Source organism: Empidonax traillii, unplaced genomic scaffold (genome assembly GCF_003031625.1).
Source record: "Empidonax traillii isolate 1590-97213 ecotype Southwest subspecies unplaced genomic scaffold, ASM303162v1 scaffold450:size721730, whole genome shotgun sequence".
NCBI lineage: Eukaryota > Metazoa > Chordata > Aves > Passeriformes > Tyrannidae > Empidonax > Empidonax traillii.
The window spans coordinates 233,317-254,664 of NW_020955643.1; the positions used below are offsets into that span (position 1 = coordinate 233,317).

Genomic DNA, 21,348 nt, shown 5'->3' on the forward strand with positions numbered 1-21,348 from the left:
GAATTCGTATAGAATGCTTATTATGTCGCAGATTAATTAGATGGAAGCACTCTGGGTGAAATGGGCAAAAAGGATTAGATGAAGAGGGAAATAAAAAAAAAAAGATGTTTCCAGTAATTTAATAATATGATCTCATGGGATTTACTGCTTCTATATAGCAACGTAACTGTTAATATTCACACATAATTATGGCAGTTCAGTAAGGAGCAATAATTTTTTGTTTCATATGCTTGATGTTGATACAGTTTCTGAGTTGTTGTGTTTTGTCCACTTTAATTGTCTCTCCACAGTACTTTCTTCTCTTTTCTTTGGTTTTTCTTTTTTGTAAAGTTACTTTTAACTCAGAGAGCAGTGCTATAGTGAGTACAACCCAGCCACCTGAAGAGGTCTTTTGTGTGTGCTCTGCATCCAAAACAGATGGGAGTAAAGTCAAGCATGGTGCCAAAAAATTAATTGTCCCCGAAGTTGTCTCCCACACAGGGGACAAGTTGTCAGAGCTGTTAGGCTTGGAGTAGCATCATGGCACCCACAGCTGTAGGTAAAAGATGCTCTCCCCTTCCTCAGCTACAGGTTCAGCACTAAAACACATTGCCTTTTCCTGTTGTACAGATCACATTTCATGGTTTGTGCATTGTAATGTATTTGTCTTCCTTTTGCTGAATATCTGGAAAAATTAGTCAGGTCTCCAGGGAGTTTCTCCAGTCTTGCACCATCAGCTGTGAGCAGGAGTTTGGGCTCTGGTCTGACTCCTAACAACATCCTCACTTTGGGAAAGCAAAAAGAAGTCTTTTCCTTCCCATGGCTGTTGGGATCTGTTGTGTGAGGTGTATTTTGTGTTGTGAGGAAATGGAATGACAGCTTTTCAACCTCAGCTTTTTTGTCTTTGCAGATTTGTCAGGTCTTTATCGTTATTTGGATACTTTATTTTCCTTGTGGTTCCATGTATCTCTGTATCAGCACACCGGGCTGTGATAACAAGCTTTAAACTTCGCTGCTGTTCTCAGACATGCTAAAACCCCTCAACTAATATGGCTAAGCTGACTTTTGTGTGAACAGGAAGAAAGTGTGGCTGTTAGAAATAACAGTCCGTTGTTGCGAGAAAGTGTTTGGGATCCTTCAAGCGCTGTATCAACTGTGAATATCCCTCTTCTGCTTGGCAGTAAATCCCCAGGTAAAGCAGAGCCCTTCTGCTTCTGTCTGGTCTGTTGGGGAAGCACTGCTGACATGTGCTGTGGGTATGGCCAAGCAGCTCTTTAAACATCATTTAAACAGGTACATGGGATGTGAGCCATGTACAGGGTCACCAAACCCCATGAGATCAGTAGGCACTGTTGCTCTTCTTCTTGAGAGTCAGGCTGTGCTCAGGAAGCAAAGAAATTAGTCTCAAGGAGCAGGGCTGGAGCTGGAGGTCAGGCCTGGGACTCCCAGTCCGTGGTCCACATGTGGGGAAGGGTTGGCCAGTCCCAACCACACTTGGTGTCTGGTGCAGGTCCCTCTTGAGCTGTGAAACTAAAGCTGTTGTGCAGCAGCGCAGGGTGGGAACCCACACCACAGCCACAGCATAAATGTGCAACAAGCAGGAGTTTAAAGAGCCATCTGCACTGCTTATCACGTTCCTTTTCACGTATGGGGTTTGGAAGGCTCTTAGAATGCTCCTTCAAATACCTCTCAGAGCAGGCGGCTGCTATCTGGTGTTCAAGTGGCAGACCCTGCTGCCCTGCCCCCAGCAAAGCTCCCTGCTGGCTGGGAGGAAGGTCGGGCTCTGGCTGTCCTGTGCCAGGGGGAGCCCCTTGTTCGTGGCCTTTCCGCATCCTGGTCTTCCTTCAATAGAAGAATAACTTTCTTGAGTGTGCCAGCAGACCATAAACTGAGAGGTTGGGAAATGATGGGAAGCGTCTGGCATTTGTCACAAAAGAGGATTTGTCAGAGAGCGCATTTCAGAATTCTGCTGCCAAGATCCTGCTGCTCTGGCATACTCAAAAGCTGCTAAATCCATTGCCTCTCCCTGCACCTCCCCTGCTCTCTCTCTCTTCCTTCCCCTCTTTTTTTTTTTCTCTTTGCACTTTTAACCCCGCTCATATTTTTCCCCTCCATTGCCTTGCTGCTTCCTCCTCACACCTGTTTCTCATGGCACCTCGGAAGGCAGAGCAGCCTCCATGAGAGCCTGAGGTTGCCACGCTCTCCCCTTCCATGTATTTTAAAACAAACCCAAAGCCTAAGGACAAGGCACCTGTTGCTGAAGCATTCCAGAGTCAGCGGGAAGGTCTGTATTGCTGATTCTCATCTGTGAATGTAGGGAATAGGAGCACCTCAGAGATGCTGGTGATGCTTCCCAAAGTCTGGTCACTTTAGAAAGTCACCTTAGGACCAGGCTGGGTTGTGGACAGCAGCACAAGATGTTCTTGTACTGTTGCAGAATTGCAATTCAGCATTCAGTGGTTATTCTCCAAAAACAGGACCATTACTGACATCAACCTGACAAGCCTTCTGAAACCATTGATTGTCAAGCTCTCAAGCATCTACTCTAATTCTGTGCTGTTTCAGTGCATTTATTTTTCTAGCCCTAAATATATTGAAGGGAGTAAAATGGGAAATCCTCATGGAAATGTTTTGAAGCATCTTCATGACACAGGGTAATAATATATCATCCTTTAGCTGTGAAGCTCTACGTTTTCTTGTATCTCACCTGCAATTCTAAGAAGTATTTGTTGATATTTAGGTGTCCATGAAATAACTTGTAGGTTAACCTGAGAGGCTGGTTGATATTTTCTAAAAGTAAGGCCACTCTATCTGTGGTATGCCTAAAATTTATTTCAAGAAGTAACTTAATATAAAATAATGACATTCAGAAGGACCCAGGAGTGGCTTATTCCAATGATCCCGTAGCAACACAGGAGAAAGTATTTGTGAGGTCAAGAGGCATCAAGAATAGAGGAAGGTCACTATACAGAGCACTTTTCCCAGTGATAAATTCGTACTTTATAAAGTGTTATCAACACAATTCAGCAGAGGCAGACACACCTGCCATCCATTAAAAGCCGTCAGTTAAAAGTCCTGTCCTCATCGAGTTGTTAATATTTACAAGGAATCTGTGGGCTGATAAGCTTCTATGCTGTAGTCCAATATATTGCCTTTGCTGCTGGGTGTGTCACTTGCTCTTCATGTTTTCTTAATCTCATTAACCACATCTTACTCCATCTAAGCTCTTACCTGTGTTAGGAACAGGCATGAGCTGGTTTTTGACAGTGGGCACAGGGAAACGCCTGGGCACCCCTTGACAAATGGTCCCAATGAGCACAGTTCTCTGCCTAGCAGGGAGTGTTGTATCACTCCATTGCAAGCTGTCAAGATGCACTTTCTGGGACCATAAATATGTAAGTCCTTTTTAATTTTTGGTGATGTGCTTCAGGCAGGGCATGCCACAGTCATTTGGCTTGGTTCCTTCATGGATTTCTGGTAGGGTTTTAGCAAAATGCCTAAAATTTCATTGTAACGTCAGCAGGTTGCAGGAAGCATGTGGGATTGGTCCAGGTTTGCTGCTGAGGATAGGAGTTGGAAGTGGGAAGTCCTATTGATAGTATGGTACGTGATTACATGTTGTTATTGCTTATTTTAGCATCAAAGTGCCTTCCCTCTCCATAGAGCTGGCACTGATGAGCAGGGTATGCTGCTGGGGACATCGTCCTGCTCAATGTTTGATAGGTTGGGACAGAACATTAATTATGGGCAGTACTGGGAATCAAACCGAGATTCAGCATGAGGAGGGTCTGATGCAGATTTTCATTATTTGCAGTTGCATTGCCCAGATTGATTCACATTCTGCTTGATATCTGCCAGAGAGAAAACACCCATTTAGAGGGTGGACTAGGAAGGAAAGGATCTGTCTGACGGTTTTCTTTAATTCTTCTCCATAGTGGAAAAATACTTGAGATGAGAGTTTCCTATATTCCCCTCTTGGGGAATAAACAAACCTTTTGCCAAAAAATGTTCAGTCCTGTTGACTCTGGGCTGTTTAAGTTTGTGTATTGAAATTATGCCAAGAACCACCAGTTAAGAAAACCCCCTCTGTAGCGGAGGTCAGATTAAATGCAAGGGGGCCTCCCCGTCCTCCTCCTGATGGGAACCCACCGTGGCCATGCCAGATACAACACTGGTGTGTTTGGCTGGCAGATATCATGGCTGGTTGGACATCTGGAGCCAGGGCTGTCTGCCCTGAGATTGCTGTATCGTCTTGTGGTCGTTGTGAAACCAAACAGGAACAGGTAATAACTCAAACCGTCGCTCCTGCTATCTGGAGTTGTCCCCTCTGGGGAACGGCTGGGTCTCAGGGGGCTTGGGAAAGTGATCCTGAAGGTCAAGGGGAGACGTGCTTGGTGCAGATGAAGTGATAATGGACTCTGTGGAAGGAGAGGGAGGACCATTTGAGGCTTTTATTATCCCTGAAGCCGTGAATCATCCGAAACGCTAATCCTTGGGCATGCAGTCAGCAGATCCAGGCTGCTGCTGTGCCAGCCCACACCGTCCAAAGGCATCCAGCCTGCAAGGAGCTGTTTCTCCCAGGTCTTTTACATTTTTTCTAGGATAGTTTCATGCTTGATTTTGCAATTACGCAGGGCAGAAATCCTCATGTGGGGCTTCTCAGAGACTTTAAGACCTTATAAGTCCATTTGGATGGATTCCTCCTGGTGCACGTGGATGGGGTGGTGTGTCTGATCCTCAGGGTGTGAGGTTGGGTCCCTTCAGGAAGGCAAGTCCCAGGGGCCAACTTTGCCTCATAAAATAAGTGCATTCTCTGCTGTTGGAAGAAGTTGGGTGGGGTTGTAGGCTGGCAGAAGGCGGAGTAGATCCAGTTCTCCTGTGAGTTGTCGCAGCTCTGTGGGCTCTGCCTGCTGGCAGACTGCAGCGGGGCCTGTGGCTCTGGGTCAGTGCTGGAGGGATGTCCCCCCTGTCACGGCACAGAGGTGGTTACAGCCCTTTGATCTCTGCATGACCCAGCTCAGAGCCCACAAGCCTTGTCGGGTGGTGGGTGTGCTGGCTGGCCCTTGGTTTAAATTCCATGATGGACATTTCCATGTTGATGAGCTGTTGCTTGTCACTCAGGCTTAACTGTTCTGGCATTGATGAGGGTGAAGTTGCTACTCAACCAGATCCAGAGAGGCAAGAGGCTCAAAAACGAGCAGGAAAGCGAGTAGCACTGTTGGAGGCCACAAATGGTGCAGAAGGTGGCATTTCAGAGCATAGTAGACACAGCTGCCAGGATTTATGGCATTTCTGCAGAGTCTTGGCAATGGGGGCACTCCTGGCCCCGTAATGGTTGGCAAAGCAGAATTTGGGACCTCTCCACCCGTCTACAGTGGTGGCAGCTGGGGAGTCACCCCATCCCAGTTGCCTCTGCCAGAGCTCAGCCCTGGCTTCCCAGCATGAGCCTCCTTATTGCCTCAGCCCTTGCAATGAGCTTTCTAAATAGGGGTTTAATGACCAGGCATTAACCCTCAGATTATGAATACTGCAGGCTGGGAATCTACATTGAGAGGAACAGCCCTTTTGTTTGGTCAAAATGAGCTATTTTGTTACTGCTTTCTTTCAAAACCTCTCCCACTTCACTCTATTTCCCTGCCAACCCTGTCTGCTACAGCAGCCATTGCAGCGATGAGTCAGGCTTAAAAATAGGAGGAAATTTGTATTTTAATAATAAATTGTCCTATGAGGTTATGATTGAAGCTGGAAGGGACCTTAGGAAGTCATCAGGCTGAACCTCCTGCTCCAACAGGGAGTTCAGGCCAGGTTGCTCAGGGCCTGGCTTTTTGGTTTGAGGCTTTTTTTATTTTTTTTCCCCTCTGGTTTCTGAGGCCTCAGGAAAGTGTGCTCTGTGTCTGAATTTTCGTGTGACCCTATGAAACCCTGCTAATCTACCTTCTCTCTGCAAGCCGAGATGTCCTGCAGCCTTTTGATCCCGTCAAAATGAGCTTGTAAGGGATGAATAAAACCCTCAGCTTTTGTGAGCATTGGCTGTATTTGAGTGCTGGTAGGAGAGATCCCGATTTTTCTACCCAGCTGTCCCTGTTTGTGGCACTTGGGTGCTGGCCAGCCTGCAAAGAAAAATGGATATTTCTGGCAGAAGAGTGCAGCAACCAGCGCTCCTCGGCGCTAATTGACCCTTTCTTGGCAGCTTCATCAAAGACGTTGAAGAATAAATAGGCTGTTGATTGAACTGTTTCCTCGTCCCCAGGGGTGGTCCCTCTTACCCGGGGCTGAGGCACATTGTCAGGGCCGGGGAAGAAGCTTGCAGAGCGATTAGGGGAACAGAAAAACCTTTCATCTCTCGCACTTTCCGTGTGGCATCTGGGAGATGGGATCGTGGTGGGGTTTTGCTGCCTCCTCCGGTGCCCACGGAGCAGCTTTCGGTGCTCTGGTCCACTCCAGTGATGCTCAGGGTGCGGATTTTGAGGGAAGAGGGGGGATGTAGCTCGGGTTAAAACTCTTAATAGTGGAATCTGATGAGAACACAGGTCTGGAACAGGAAAACACCTTCAAGGAAAGCCTGGATGCAGAAGTTGAGGCGATGCGGATGGACGTGGCTGGTGCATTCTTCACATACAAGAGTCGTGTTGGTGCTTGCTGGCCCTGCTGCAAAGGCACGCAGAAACCCGGCCGAAATGAGGCGTGCAGGTTTCAGCTGATTAATTAATGGAGCGTGCAAGGAGAAAATATTAACCATTTTACTGATGCCTGTAAAGAGTTTTTTAAATGTTATGCCGGAATTTTTCTTTGTGATAAATTGCATTCGTGTACTTCAGCCTTGCCTTTATTTCGTTCCATACTGGGCCTGGACTCCAAAATATTTGAACTTTATGGAGGATGGGCAGTCCATAAAAACTATTTTCAGTGAAATATTTTGAAGTTTATAAGCTGAAACCCTTTGTTTTGAATCAGATCACTGTTTAACTCTGAGATTTGACCGACACCATGCCGCTTCATGAAATTTGTTGTCTAGAGGTAGGGTTTTACATAAAGACAGAGCAAAAATTAGCACTAGAAACCCTTGCTTTTGGGCAGAGCCTTGCTTTCTGCAGCTGTTTCAGGGCTCATTCTGCGCTCAGCAAATAGCGGGAGGGTATGCAGAATAAATATTGATACGGTGCTCCCGCCACAGTGGCCTGAGCGTCACGTGTTGTCTGTGTAATGAGTCCCAACTGGAGCCTGCGTGACACCACATACATCCCTGTCATGTGAGAGGGCCTATAGAGTTACGTTGCTATGGCAGCCTGATATGGGGCAGCGTGCCATGTTCTTGGGCAGCAAATACAGCCTTTCCTTCTGCCCAAACTGATGAGTCCATCTCTGATTCACCAGCACTGACTCTGTGCCTTTTTTTTTTTTTTTTTTTTTTTTAAGTGATGAAAACACTAGAAAAGACTTGAAGACGCTGCCCGTCTTTCCCACCAAGACGCTGCAGGAGCATCCATCGCTCGCTTACTGGTGAGATGTTTAATTTAAAATGCAAATCATTGCTATGAATGATAATGGCAAGAGGGCTCTAAAACAGTTTTGCAAACTCTCTTTTAAGAAGTTTTCAGTCTCCGTGATACAGGACTTGGAGCTAATTGCTCGTGTTCAAGAATTTCCAGTTTTTTAGGAGGTTATAAATTATGCAAGATCCAATGCAAATTCCTCCTTGAACGTTCAAATTAAATTGTCGGGTTAGAAATTGCTGGATCAGAATATGTGGGGACCACGCTTTAGGAGGAGCTGAAATCTGAACTGCAGCCAAGCCTGGGTTTGCAGAGAGCACCTCGATCTTCATCTGTCACTCAGCGGAGCCTCTGTGGTGGGGTGACCTTTGCTGGCTGTCAGATGCCCACCCAGCTCCTCTCAATGGGACAGGGGGAGAAAATAATTCAGAGAAGCTGGAAACAGGAAGACACGTGCAATTTTGGGGCTTGAACCTGCTGTAGAGGAGCACAGCATTTAGGATGTGCAAGTTTAACTCCCTCATTTGTTTCATTTTTTTAGGCTTGATTTGTACGTGATGGATTTTCGAGTATAGCAGTGCTTGCTTATGATTTGTTTTTCTCAGGATGAATACTGCTGGGTTTTTCTTTACTTTCAAGTGTCTGACACATAAATGCATATTTTATTTTGCATTCCACCAAAACAAAGTGTTGAAATATATAACAGAAGAAACACAAAAAGGTCACTGCTGACAAATTGTGTTTTTTTTCACCTATGAAATGTCAGGGGGGAAAAAATACACTGGAATGAAAACAGTTCTGGTTTAACTTCTTTTTAAGTATGGAGCATTAACCAGCCTTTGAAGTTTGGGTCCTTTAGAACGTTAAAGTGAATTTATACAATTAGCACCATTGTTCTGCAGCAGCATCTACAGCAGAACAGGCTGATCCAAAGCGATTCTTTAATTAGTCTGGAAGGCAGGATGCAGTGGTGGGATCAGCCAGGCAGCTCCATGCTGCCTAATGAAGGGTGGGAAAGAAATCAGTAAGAACCAGAAGGTAAACCAGAGCGAGGAACATACAGAGGGACACTGCTCTGCTGGCTGAGCAGGTGGCTGAGCTCCCACAGATGCCATCACACATGAACAAAGTCACTGAGCCTCTAAATTGGGTTTTGTGCTTGCTTTGCAGTGAGGACAGAGTAATTGAGCATTATACACAGATTAAAGGTCTGACCAGAGGACAAGCCATCGTTCAGTGAGTATGACACTTGTTAATTTGTGAAGATTATCTTTTCACTTTTCTTCTGTTCCTTTTTTTTTTTTATTGAGAGGTGGCAAAGCAAGCTGTTGTGGTCATTATTGCCTGCACACAATACCATTTGTGTCTGTCAGGTTCTTTTTCACTGAGTTATATTTCGGAGTTGAATTTTTAAGTTTCACCTATCACAGGCTTGCGCTTTCAGCGTGTGTTCTCATTCATAAACCTCAAATACAAAAGAAATAATTTGGACCTTTCTCCTTTGGAAGACTCTACTCCAAACCCTGCTTGCTATCAGTTGGTTTTCCCAGCAGACTCTTCAGGGCGAGTATTACCTGAGTCCTCTAAAAAATCCTGCAGTGTTCAGCATTTGGCTTTCAAAACAACCAAGGTCCTTCCAAGATGCACCCAGAGCCTGTGGAATCCTAATTTTGATTTGCCCATTAATATGACAGTACTTCCTACAAGGAAATGCAGTAGAATGTGTTACAAGATGTTTGAGATAATGCCCATGGCTGCACAATGTAGACAACTTGTAGTTTTCCCTCACGTGCCTCGATGACTGTGACTCTGTCTCAATATTTCAGGGGCTTTTTTCAATAGGAACAAGGGAAAAATGGTCTGTTCAGTGTTTGTCTGAATTGCCTCATGAAACAGTCATACAACGGCATAAACACGTTCATTTGGAGCCTTTCCCTTGTAACCAGAGCTCCATAATGGAATAATTACAGGCAGGTCTTTACCACCAGCATTTCCCAAAAGGCTCACTTGTTCAGTTCAAAATTTTTATTTTCAGTTCTATGATCTGATAAGATATTGAATGCTCTGTTGTATGAGAGATTTTCCATTTGCTTTAGCTGGGCCAAAATATTCCATCTTCCCCCAAGCCAGGCTGCTAAGTTTTTTTTTTTCCTGAAAACATAGGCCTTCAATTATTAAGGCCTTCCAAATATGCAAATGATAAATGACGTGTCCTGGATGTATGTGTGAAAAAAATATGTTAATAGATATTACTCCCTCCAGAGAAAATCATCTGATATGCTATAAATCTATCTGCAGGTACATGAAAGTGGTGGAAGCTTTGCCAACATATGGAGTTCATTACTATGGAGTAAAGGTCAGTAACTGCCTATAGATAATGTGATTGCTGAGCTTATTATGTGTGATTACATTCCTTTAGGAGCAGTTGGATGATTCAGTACTATTCTATCAGTATTAAAGCCCACATTTTTCAACCTCTGTAATTTTCCCCCATTCAGTATACGTTAAAAATTGTTTCCAGAGTGCAGCGTTGTGTGCTACAGGAGACAGAAAGGAATCTTTTTAAAACCTTTTGTAATCCTATCAGGATCTCAATTCCTATCACCTTAATTAAACTAGATATCAGTTCTAAATCCAAAGCAGTTAATAGTTTCCCCAGAGACATTAATCAAGATGAGAAAAAACACAATGGGGAAAAGATTTATTTCTAAGTGGCAGGTGATTAGTGGTGCATGCTTGGAGTGGGGAAACGCTGAGAAATGCTCTTGGAGAGTGATGGAAATACACTATTTATTCCCATTTGTAGAGCAGAGCCTGGGCCACAGTGCTTTGTGCCGAAGAGCTCAGCAGAGATGATATCTCCTTACTTTGAGTCGTGGCCATGACTGTGGTACCTGAGAAGCTGATGTTTTGTGCTGTTCTCTCTCCATCTGTGGCTGTCTGTGCCTGAATTCAGTGGATGCAGTCATTGGCCACAGTTTTTTCTGTCCAATGTCCTTCCTCCCTTCACAGCCACTCCTGCAAACAGTGACACCCCTTTGTTTCAGCAGCACTGTTGCTTTTGTGTCCATCTTGCACAGCCACCACCTGGTTTTGTGCCTCTGCCTGGGAAGGCAGGGGGAGAAAATGTCCACATTCACCCCAGCAATCCACTTCACATCAACTTGCTTGCCAGAAAATCTTTGTTCCGTACCTGCTCGTGCTTGTCACGGAGCGAAAAGGGCTGTAATCTTGGAATTGCCTAATTCTGAAGTGGCTCTTGGTTCACATGGATGTCCATTTTTCAGGATAAACAAGGAATCCCGTGGTGGCTTGGAATAAGTTACAAAGGAATTGGCCAGTACGACTTACAAGACAAAGTTAAGCCCAGAAAAGTGAGTTTTTTTGCATCTGATTTTTTTGGGGGGGAGGAACACAGGATGGTGTTGCATGTCAGAATGTACTACTTTAAACTGTTGCTTAGCAGACTGGTGGGCAGAAGACCAAGGGTGGGAAGCAGAAGGAAAATTCTGCTGGCACTGAGGCAGTAAATGTCTCCATCTCACACAGATAGTGGAAACTCCCTTTGGGAGCCTTGGCTTGCGTGTCTTGAGTTTGGTGGTCTCAGGAAGGGAATTTTGGCAGCCTCCAGGGGTAACTACAGAAATACGAAGCAACTGGGTTTCTGCAAGGCCTTTTACTCGAGCAGTGTTTCCACTTGGCTTTCGTACTTGTTTTGTGTGTGAAGCGTGAAAGGCCCCGCTGATATCAGTGGAATACGAGGGGAGCTGCATGAAATTGCGGGCTTGTTGAGGCAACTCTTGTGTTCCCGTGAATGTAAAGGGGGGAATTGAGAGTAAAAGCCAAGTACTGGAGGTCATACCTCTCCTTTTCCATCCTGCTGCTCCCCAGTGTGTCTCCTGCAGAGTAACTCTGCCAACGACATCCCATGTTGTTTGAACAGGGCAGAGGGTCCTGCCTTGCTCTGCTGGCTCCCTCAGAGGCCCCGGCAGCGAGCCCAGACAGGCTCTCCTGCCAGCAGCTTTGGAAACCCATCACGCACCCAGCACACAGGATATTGGGATCTCGCCCCATCCTGTAGCTGCCTTGTGTCGCCTTGTGACAGGACTGAGCCCTGAAAATCTCTGAAGGGTGATTTAAACCCCTGGGCTGGGGGCAAGCCAGGATTGCACGTGCCGGAGCCGCGCTGCTGGGCTGGGGGTGCGGGGTGGTTTTTTCTGATCACGTCTTTGATGAAACATCCAAGCCATGAGGAGATGGAGACCTGGGGTTTTGCTGTTCTCCTTCCTCAGGAGTGATCTGGGCAGGAGTTCACATGAAGTGGTGCTCCCTGCCAGGGAATTTTACATTTGCAAAATGATAGTGTTTAGTGTATTTGTGCCAAAAAAACTGAGCTTAACAAAACTTCCTTGTTAAGAGTAATTCCCCTTCAAGCTTCCAACTTGATCTTCTCTTTTTTCCAGAGAAGGCTATGAGTTGGTTTCTCTTGGTATATTTATATACCTGTATGTCCAAGGTGATCTCTCATATCGTTCCTTTGCTTTCTTTAGTAAAGCAGAGTTTCATCCCAGGTCTCTCTTTCCCCACTAAATGACAGTGACACGGGAGGAATCCTGAGAAATCAAGTTATGTTAATGCAGCCATTGATGGTCAAAGCGGAGCATCAAGGAGCTCCTCTTGCCCCTGAGTGCTTCCCTGTTTTTAGGCAACATCTATAAGGTTTTCCGGTCAGGAAAGGATCATTCTCCAGCCAAGATGTCCAGCTGTGACCAGGAACGCTCTCCAAGAAAATGGAGCCTGCCTGGCTGGAAGCTTTGCTTTGCCAAGCAGTTTTTGTGCTTGTGGGATTTCAAGTTTACAACATCAACCAGGAAGATTAAGAAAATTTTCTAAGGTCAGCAGGGCCCAGATACCAAGTCACACCCTGCTACAGTTAGTTATAAGGCGTCATTTTTAAATGCAGCAGGAGCTCTGTTTAAAAAAAATAAATAAAAACCAGAGGTCACCTCTGTAGTGGAAGTGTTACAATGGATATTACAATAGTTGTTGGCTTTACTGAAATTATAATTATACAGCAGAGGATAGAGATTAAAAGGGAAGGTGAGAGAGGAGCCTAAATGCAGATGGAAGGTTTAATGCCAGTAAGCTCATTTGAAAGTGTGGGGATGGATATGGCTGTAGTATCTTTAAGGATTTGTGTCTGGTGTCATTGTGAGGGGACAAAAATGATTTAAGCCACAGCTTGTCCTGAGCCATGGCTGCTTTTAACATGTGTCCAAATATCATTATAACAGGTTCTTTATAGGAAAAGTCTTTCAGGGTTTGAAATAAAAATGTACTTCTTATATGATTGTCGTAAGCAAAGGTCTAGAGGGGCACCCCTGTCCAGGTTTGGTTTTGGAATTAAAATGCTGAGATACTGCTGCTTATTTCACTGTAGCTGTAGCCTTGCTGCCTGGGATGTGGCAGGCAGAAGTTTACCTAAATCTCTTAGGAATCAGGAAGCACAGTCTTCTCTGTAGCAGTAAGCATGTGAGCTATTCCTGTCTTTTGGAGCAGTGGTGCTATCCTTGCTGGATTTAGCAGAATTTTCTTGCTTTGCTTTTTGGGGTGGAGCCAAACTCACAACTGCCACGTGCTGGTGTTATCCTGCTGTTTACACTCTGGATCAAAAGTTCTGTTGTGTTTATCCTTAGCCATCTGGGAAAGAGCATCCTCATTGTGTTCTGCTTCTCCAGTTGGTGATGTTTAAATATACATGCAGCTGATTAACTCAGTAAAAGGGGAAGGCTTAGTTCAAGTCTAATGAAGACCAAGCTGGCCTTTCCAAATTTTAAAGGTGCAAGTGGTCTCAGGGTCTGCAAACCTCTCTGATACTGGTTGTGGTGAGAAAGCTGTTGAGTTTCAGGCAGGAAGCTTTGAACAGGACTTGGTGCCTGTGCCCCATCTGAATTCACACCAGGGGGATTTATTCTGCTCCTCAAGTATTTTCTGCAGTGCTGATGGCTGCTGTCAGATGTAGCTGTGTTTGCTTAATCACAGAATCATAGGCGCTTAGCAAGAGCAAAGTCCATACTCAGAATATAATTTAAATAATAATAATATATATGTATTTTAGCTGCACATCAATGCAGTGTCAGTTAAATCCAAGCAACTATAACCATCCTCCTCAAAAAGTGAAATCTTTTGGCTTTATCCAAGTAGGTCCTTAGGCAAAGAGACCTAAATATGAGCCTTGGAGCGCAGTGGTTATCCCAAGATTTTGTTATTGGATCAACACTGTTGCACGAAGTCCAAAAGCTGAGAACTCTTCACAGGAAGCAACTCGCATGACAGCCCTGGATGAAGCAATCTCAGATCCCTATCACCCAGCCTTGCCAACACTTGTGCATCTGCCGTCACTCATCCGAGCGGGAAGCGCGTGGTGTCGGAGAGGACGGTGTGTAACTCAGGACTGGACCAGGAGAACCTGCCGTGTCTGTCTGTCTGTGTAAAGCTGGCTGGGGAGGTTTGACTCTGGCTATTTTGCTGGTTGACCTAAGGTAGTTTGGACAAGGGAGTTTTGTTGCCCTGAGTCTCTCTGGGAAGCTTGTGTTGCTTCGGAAGTGGTTTTCAGCAAAGCGAGTCCCCCTCGCCCAGGGCTGCCAGCTGATGGGCACTGAGGGAAGCACTGTGCTCCAGCTCCATAATACACTGAAAATGGAGAGTTATTTTGTGGGTCATTTGTGGAAACTGTCTTTCTAGATAAAAGCCAGTGGCTCCACGCCGGCTAGAGATTACATTGAGCTCACTTGATTATCATCCTGAAGTCTCACAGGGCATTAAAAAAGACTGAGTTTGGCAACCCTTGCTCAGATTTGAACTCAGACCTGGGATTAGCTCTGCAGTCCTGCTGCTTTGCAAACATATTCTCCCTTCAGCTGCAGTTAATACCAAGAGACACCTCCTGCTTGGAGAAGTGCCTCCTGCTAGCAGTGGGGTGGCATGCCAAGATCCTGTCCCCAGTCTCCTCTGAATCAATTAGGAAAAGCATAAAATAGGTCCCAGGACTTTGTAGTTCCAAAACAGATCTCCCTTTATCTCTAGCCTATTCTTTTCACTGGCAAGATAAACAATGCATGTCTTGTTAATGGAGGGTGTATTAGGGTAAGAGTTGAGTTTATTTTGCGTTCAGCCAGTCTGTGGGGATCCTCTGAGGGTTGGAGAAGGCAGCTTGCTGGCTTTTTGACTTGTTCCCCCACTTCATTGTGTTTCTATGGGCGACTCCCTGGTAATAAATGAACTACACTATCTGAAGAGGAGAACTAATCTTGCTCTATGGTATTGTTTCAAATGTACAAGAAATAGGTTCTGCTGCTTGGTGCCTTGAATGCATTGTATTGTCAGAAGTGTTTTTGTTAGTGTGTTCTACTTCTGAAGTGGGGAATGTTTGTCATGGGATAGTGTGGGCTGGAATGAACCTTTAAAGTTATCTAATTCCAACACCCCTGCCATGGGCAGGGACACCTTCCACTATCCCAGGTTGCTCCAAGCCCCGTCCAGCCTGGCCTTGGACACTTCCAGGGATGGGGCAGCCACAGCTTCTCTGGGCAACCTGTGCCAGAGCCTCCCCACCCTAACAATAAAGAACTTTTCCCTGGCTGGATTTAATCCTAACAGGGCTTTAGCTTTCCTAATGAGATTCCTGGCTGCTCAGACAATTTCTGTGTATTCTTCACTCCCTCTGTAGGGTTCCTTTTCTGTGTCTGAGTTTGTTCAGGAGCTCCTTGCTCATCCACACAAGCCTCCTGACGTTTTTGCCTGAGTTTCTCTTTGTTGGGTTGCATTGCTCCTGAGCTGTGAGGAGCTATTATGATATATCTCTCTTAATTCAACATATGCTAAGAGCTGATGCTGAAAGTTTTCCCTTGCAGAACATTTACTTCATGTAAATTTGCTGTCCTGCTTTGCTGAATGGTTCAGAACACAGCAGCATTGGCTTCTCAGACAGTTCTAATTAGGCAGAAATTTCTTTTATGGTGTTTATTTCTCACCAAGCCATTGATTTAGGCAGAAGATACTAAGCTCACATAATTACTTAAAATAAACACAGAGCTGTTATGAGACCCCTCTGAAATTCAGTTCCTTCCAGATGTGGAGAAAGTTGCTTGAATGTCACCTGCCCCAAAACACACACATTTGGGCACAGTTTGGTGCTGAGACATCTCTCATTAATGCCAACACTAATGAGGACCAGGCAGGGACTGATCATGATGTGTTATTAAAAAGAATGTGATTGAAGAGGGTTTTAGAGAACTGGCTTAATATTTAAGAGATGAAGGATGCCTGCAGGTGAGCTCTGTCAGATTATGCTGGCACAGGTGGGAGCTGTCTGCCTCCTTCCCTCAGAAGTTGCTGCAGGTGGGGCATTTTGGCTGTCTTGCCATCTCCTCCAATGCCTCCCTCCACAGGCAGGCACAGCAGTGGAAAGCAAAAAGATCCCAGTTGAAGGCAGGATGCCAGACAGCCAAGTGCAGCAGAGGGGCTGAAACACAGCCCTCCTTCCAGCACTGCTGGCAGGGTGGTAATTTCCTTCGTTGGGTGGGGTGCATTCCTGTGGGCAGAAATCTTTTCTGTTTCCTTGCTCAGAATTGCCAGATTGGTCTGCAGATTGCTGTTCCCAGCCAGTTCCTGAGGTGCTGGTTGCAGAACCTCCTTACAAGCACTGCACGTACCACGAAGTGCTCTGGAAGTGCTTCCCGAGGGAAAGGCTGCTGCAAACAGTGCAGCGTGGCTTGCACTTCCACGCTGACTTCACCCAGTGATTCCCTTGGGTGGAAATTCGAAGATCTGGGTAATTGAGCTCTTGGTCAGGATTTGCCATCAGCCTTGGAAAGATCTCAGGTACAACTTTGGCATGTGCTGTGCCTGGCACAGCAGTGTGTGGCCACGCAGCTCCTCACGCCGCTGCTCTCCGGATTTTCACCTCCTTGTAAAAAAAAAATTAAAAATAAAAATTATAAAATACCCCCCTCAAACCTTTTTTCTAAGCAAAATCCAACAGGCTCATAGGAATACTGAGCCAAGGCCCTGGAGCAGCTCTCCTGAACGCCTCTCAAGGCAGGGGCTCTGCCAGCTCCTGCCTGCAATCCTGATGGGGCCGTTTTTCCGAGCCAGTTTGCTCCTGCTGTCAGGCCCGGACAAACTTGCATTTTATTCAAAACTGGATGCAAGATCAGCCAGGTAAAAAGCCAGCTGCTTCTTTTGTCAGTGTGCCTCACCTTTTAGGCAGTCTGTGTCTGCTTGGTCACCTTGGACCACAGTTAGAGCTCTTTTTGTGCAGGAAAGAGGGTGATCTCTTTTTTTCATTGTGTTCCCTGGTATCTGGAAGAGGATCAACGGTAGAAATGCAGGAAGCCTAAACTCGTGGGCTGGGAAAGCAGCAGCTGGCTGGTAGGAGTCTGGCTGGTACACAGAGGTGCCTGAGTAATGAGGTGTGATCAGAGCTGCACGTCTGCTTTTTCCAAGAAGACCCAGAAAACCAACTGTGGCCAGACCAAATTCTTCCCAAAAAGTCAGACAGGCAGGCCCTGTGATGCTCAATGGGAGTTTTTGGGAGCCTTTAAGGATCTGGCAACATACGTGGATGGGAAGGCTATTAAGAAAACATTAATTAGCTCAGGTGGACTTAATCACCTGGTTAAAGGGAACATACATTGCAAAACTTCCACAAAAACATTTTAATTATTCCTAATTGTTCTTCCAGCCCTCAAAAACCAGTTCCAGATTTCCAGATTTTTTTTTTTTTTAACAGCTCTTTTGTCTTTAAATATTCATGTAGTTTAGGTAAGATTGAAATTAGGAATTATTTAGGAGCATGTCTGTACAGGGTTAAGGAGTATTTGAAGGGAGCAGGATATCTCTGGTGCAGTGACAGTTTCCCAAGTGTTGCCTTTTGAAGACAAGTTACAAAAATTTAGGGGAAGAAGTTCATTGCTTTTTTTACCTTTATATTGAGGCCATTTTTTTTTCTCGTCTTCATGAATCCAGGCATGTTAGGTAGAAACTTGCAACACTGTAATTCAAGATTATATTTAAGTGCATCTATATAAATATTATCTCACAACTTATTCTGAAGCTGCTCATTTAGTCATCAGCCTGTTTTTTTGAAGGACCTGACTTAGGAGGGTTTGTCAGAGGAGCTGATTGCTAAGGAGCTTATATTGTTCTTAAGTGAGATAGTTTAAGGACAGGGCACTTTTCAGTCCATAAAAGCAAAAATGTGTCCTGGGTGCAAAATTACTAACACTGCTCTGCCATCTCTCCTGCTGAGGAGCAGCAGAGGGGGGAGCTGGAGTTATCCCAGTCTTTGGGCAGGAAGGCAGATGTCTTTGTGCTGAATGTACCCAGCTGCAAATGCTTGGGGTATCTATCAGCTCCTTTCGGGCTGGGATGGATCTCACAGGGTGGGGAGGAAATGGGGCAAAGCTCTACCCACATCCTGAGGCGATTCCATGCAGGTTTTCCTAAAAACGCGAAGGGTTTGTTTGTTTTCTTTGTTTCCTTCTGAGCACCCCAGATGATCACGGTGTGTTGGATTTGCACAGGCTCATGGAAGGGTCCCCCCTGGACCCTTGGAGTGCTGATATGTCCCTCTGTCTGGAAAGGAGGCTGCTGTGTTTTGCCCTGCAAAACGCGACCCTCGTCACCCTTTGGACAGGTGGCCCTTTTTCCCCTGCAGCCCTCGGGAATGTCGAGCGCGTCCGGAGGGTAAAAACCCAAAGGAAGTGATAAAGGGGACGGGGAGTCATCGGCAGTGACGATAAGAGGCGGTTTTTTATCCAGAGGTCATGTTTGAAGCACGCCCATCGCTTTTACGAGCGTGGGAGCGGGCGCCGGGCTCGGCCGGGAACGCCGCGATGATGCTTCTGGTCGAACCTGTTGCCTCTGGGTGTGAGTCAAGGGCAGCGGGGCTGGGACAGGGCACCCTGTGGACCCCACGGCAGCCTCCCACCCCTCTCTGCTCCTGCCTCGGCCCCCTCAGGGGCTCAGGGTGCTCCAAGGGGTGCAGCCCCTCGGTGGAAGCCGCCTCCGTTCCCTCCTCCGTCGGGTTTTCCCTTTATCGGGGCAAAGGGTGTGTGGGAGGCGTTGCGGCAGAGATGGTGATGTCAGGAGTGTGTCAGCAGTGGGAGGCGAAGCCGCCAAAGCGGAGCAGCACGAGAGGGACACGGAGGGGACAGCACAGGCACCTCAGCTCTGCTCATGTTGCCCCTGAAGCCACCCGGGGGGGCCGGGAATCCGGGATCAGTCCTGTGGGGAGGTGAGTGCGGGATGGGGGGAGCAGCCGTGGCCGTGCTGGGATTCCCTCCCTGCTGGAGCACCCACGGGCACTGTTGCTCAACGTCCTGGCATAATGCTTGGGCTGTTTCCTTTTGTGTCTTTTAAAAATGTATTTATTTAAAAGTGCAGTGCCAGATTTGTAAAGAGACGCTTCCGAGAGCAGCGTGATCAGGCAGAGAGGGGCTGTAAGACAAACTTGCTTAAACAGCAGAGTAAAACTTCCATGATCTTCTGGAAGATGATTTATTAATTTAAGTTAATTGCGTTTCCACTTGCTTCACTCTTCCTATAGCATGTTTCAGTATTCAGTTGTAGTCCTAGAAAGGAAACCTTCCATTAAACAGAGGTAAAGGCTGCTGAAAGAGCCACTTTTTCCCCCAAATACATGCTCTGTGTTATGCTTCATTGTGTTAAGAATGTTTCAGATGCAGCACAGTGGAACACGTCATATTTTACAAAACTTGATGTGCTTCTGTAGTGGGAGGGAGCACATCAAGTCAGGTTTTGCAGAGGTCAGTGGGAATGTTGTGTGTCCTGGGGGTTTCTGGTGTGGTGGCTGCACCCTTGGAGGCTTTGGAAAAACTCCATTGGGGAAGGGGGAGTTGCTGTGAGGGTCTGGGTGCCTCAGCTGGATTGCTGGTGTTGGAGGCTGATTGGTCACTGGATGGTGTCCCTGCCTGCCCAGCCTGGATGGAAGTGCCTCTGTGTGGGCTGTAGCTCTGGAAAGCAGCTGGATGTAAACCACAGTGTGCTGCTGCACCCGTGCACCCCATCGTCCTCAGGGGACACGGCTGGGGACACCCAAACAGCCCCCATGCCTGCCCAGGCACCCTGGCACTGCTGGAGAGGGGCAGGAGGGGGTGCTGCCAAAACCTGCACTGAGGGGCTGGGGAACAGCTTGGCCAAGGCTGGGCTGAGAAGATGCAGCCCCTGACGGATCATCCCCAGAGGGTGGCTGGTGCTGGTGCAAAGGGAGAGCAGATTCATATGAAATTCTGATCCCACGGGTGCAGCTGCCAAGCCCTGACTGCCTTTGATCTCTTCTCCCAGCTGGTCCTTTGCAGGAAATCTGTGGTTTTCTGACAGAAGTATGTGCTGGGGGGTGGCTTCCTCCTGTGGCCGCTCTCTCTCTGCACATGGTGTACCCCTGCTCCAAAATGTCACTCCGGATCTCTCACACACTGCCTTCAGAAGAGCAAGGTCTTGGTTTTCCCAAGCTGCTGCCATTCCCTGGGGATGTTCTGACTGAAGGACCATAGGTGTCTATGCAATTACTTTGTATAAAGAGTTTTTCGGTTTTATTCAGAAACAAAAGGACTTGAGCTGCCCTCATAAGACTTCTGGGAACTTGCAGCAGTGAAATTAAATGTGGTATTGGTGGAAACGGGTGTTGTCACTGGCAGAATCCCCAATTTGCAATGCATTGTCTGTAAGAGTGTGAAATTACTGGAGGGGCATCCTACATATTTATATTTATGTGCTTCTTTTAATGGATGTTGTTACTGCTCAGTCCATGCCATAGCTGAGGATACACAGGAATTGTAATTTGCTGAGATTATATCACCTTGGAGAGAGAGGTCTGGTGGTTTTTTAGTGACAGTGTTCTGTTTCTCTCTCCCAATTCTCCTAGCTATTTCAATGGAAACAGCTGGAAAATCTCTATTTCCGTGAGAAGAAATTTGCTGTGGAAGTACACGATCCCCGCAGGTAAGGCTGGAGGAGGCAGCTGTGCCAGCAGGATGAATCTTTACCCAGAGTGGGGATTCATCATCTGGTGTTGGTGGATGGGGTGGGAGGTGTCTCTGAGTTCAACACAGACAGGAGTTTACTTTGGGCTTTAGGACTGATCCTGATCCGGCATTTGGCAGGGGCTGGATCCGGGCTGTGGATGAAGGGCAGTGCTGGGATATTGCAGAGGGAGGGTCACAATTGTAACGGGCAAACTGGAGGGACTGCTGATGTGTTAGAGCTCTGGGTGTCCTCTCAGACTGCCTGTGGTGTCCACTGAGGGAGTTTGTGTGGAGCAGAGGGAGGACTGTTTGTCCTGGCCAAATTTGCAGCAGCGCTGGGTGAGGGGGAGAAGGAAATCTTGAGTTTTTGCATCTCCAAAGGCTGAGCCTTGCTTGGTTAAGAGAGAGGCATTTGGGACTTTAACGACCTGTCCTGAAATTGCATTTGTTTTCACCTCCTCAGAATTTCAGTGTCGAGAAGGACCTTTGGCCAGAGTGGACTGGTAGTGCAGACCTGGTATGCAAACACTTCCCTGATCAAGTCCATCTGGGTGATGGCAATCAGTCAACACCAGTTTTACCTGGACAGAAAGCAAAGCAAAGTAAGTTATAAGGCATTTTACTGAGGGCATGAGTTTCATCACCTTTCCTGCATATACCTTGGTGTATGTTTTTCCACAGATTAACTGCTCTCCAGAGGAAAACTATAAATTGTTTTTGTGAGCTTTTTGAGCCATCTATTAGTGACAGTATTGCTCTTCGATCCATTTTAGCCTCCTGCAATTAAGGGCCGTGGAAGTATAATTACAGAAGAGGGAATTCCCACG

General features: G+C 46.5%; 1 protein-coding gene across 3 annotated transcripts in view; it reads left to right on the forward strand.

Moving 5' to 3' along the window:
• FRMD4B (FERM domain containing 4B) overlaps window positions 1-21,348 on the forward strand; it is a 79,209-nt gene that overhangs the window by 45,418 nt on the left and 12,443 nt on the right. For all 3 annotated transcript variants that reach the window (XM_027895134.1, XM_027895135.1, XM_027895136.1), the window contains 6 exons: window positions 7,396-7,479; window positions 8,643-8,708; window positions 9,771-9,828; window positions 10,760-10,846; window positions 20,422-20,498; window positions 20,985-21,123. In XM_027895134.1, the coding sequence (XP_027750935.1) occupies window positions 7,396-7,479; window positions 8,643-8,708; window positions 9,771-9,828; window positions 10,760-10,846; window positions 20,422-20,498; window positions 20,985-21,123 (511 nt within the window). The remainder of the gene's footprint in view (window positions 1-7,395; window positions 7,480-8,642; window positions 8,709-9,770; window positions 9,829-10,759; window positions 10,847-20,421; window positions 20,499-20,984; window positions 21,124-21,348) is intronic.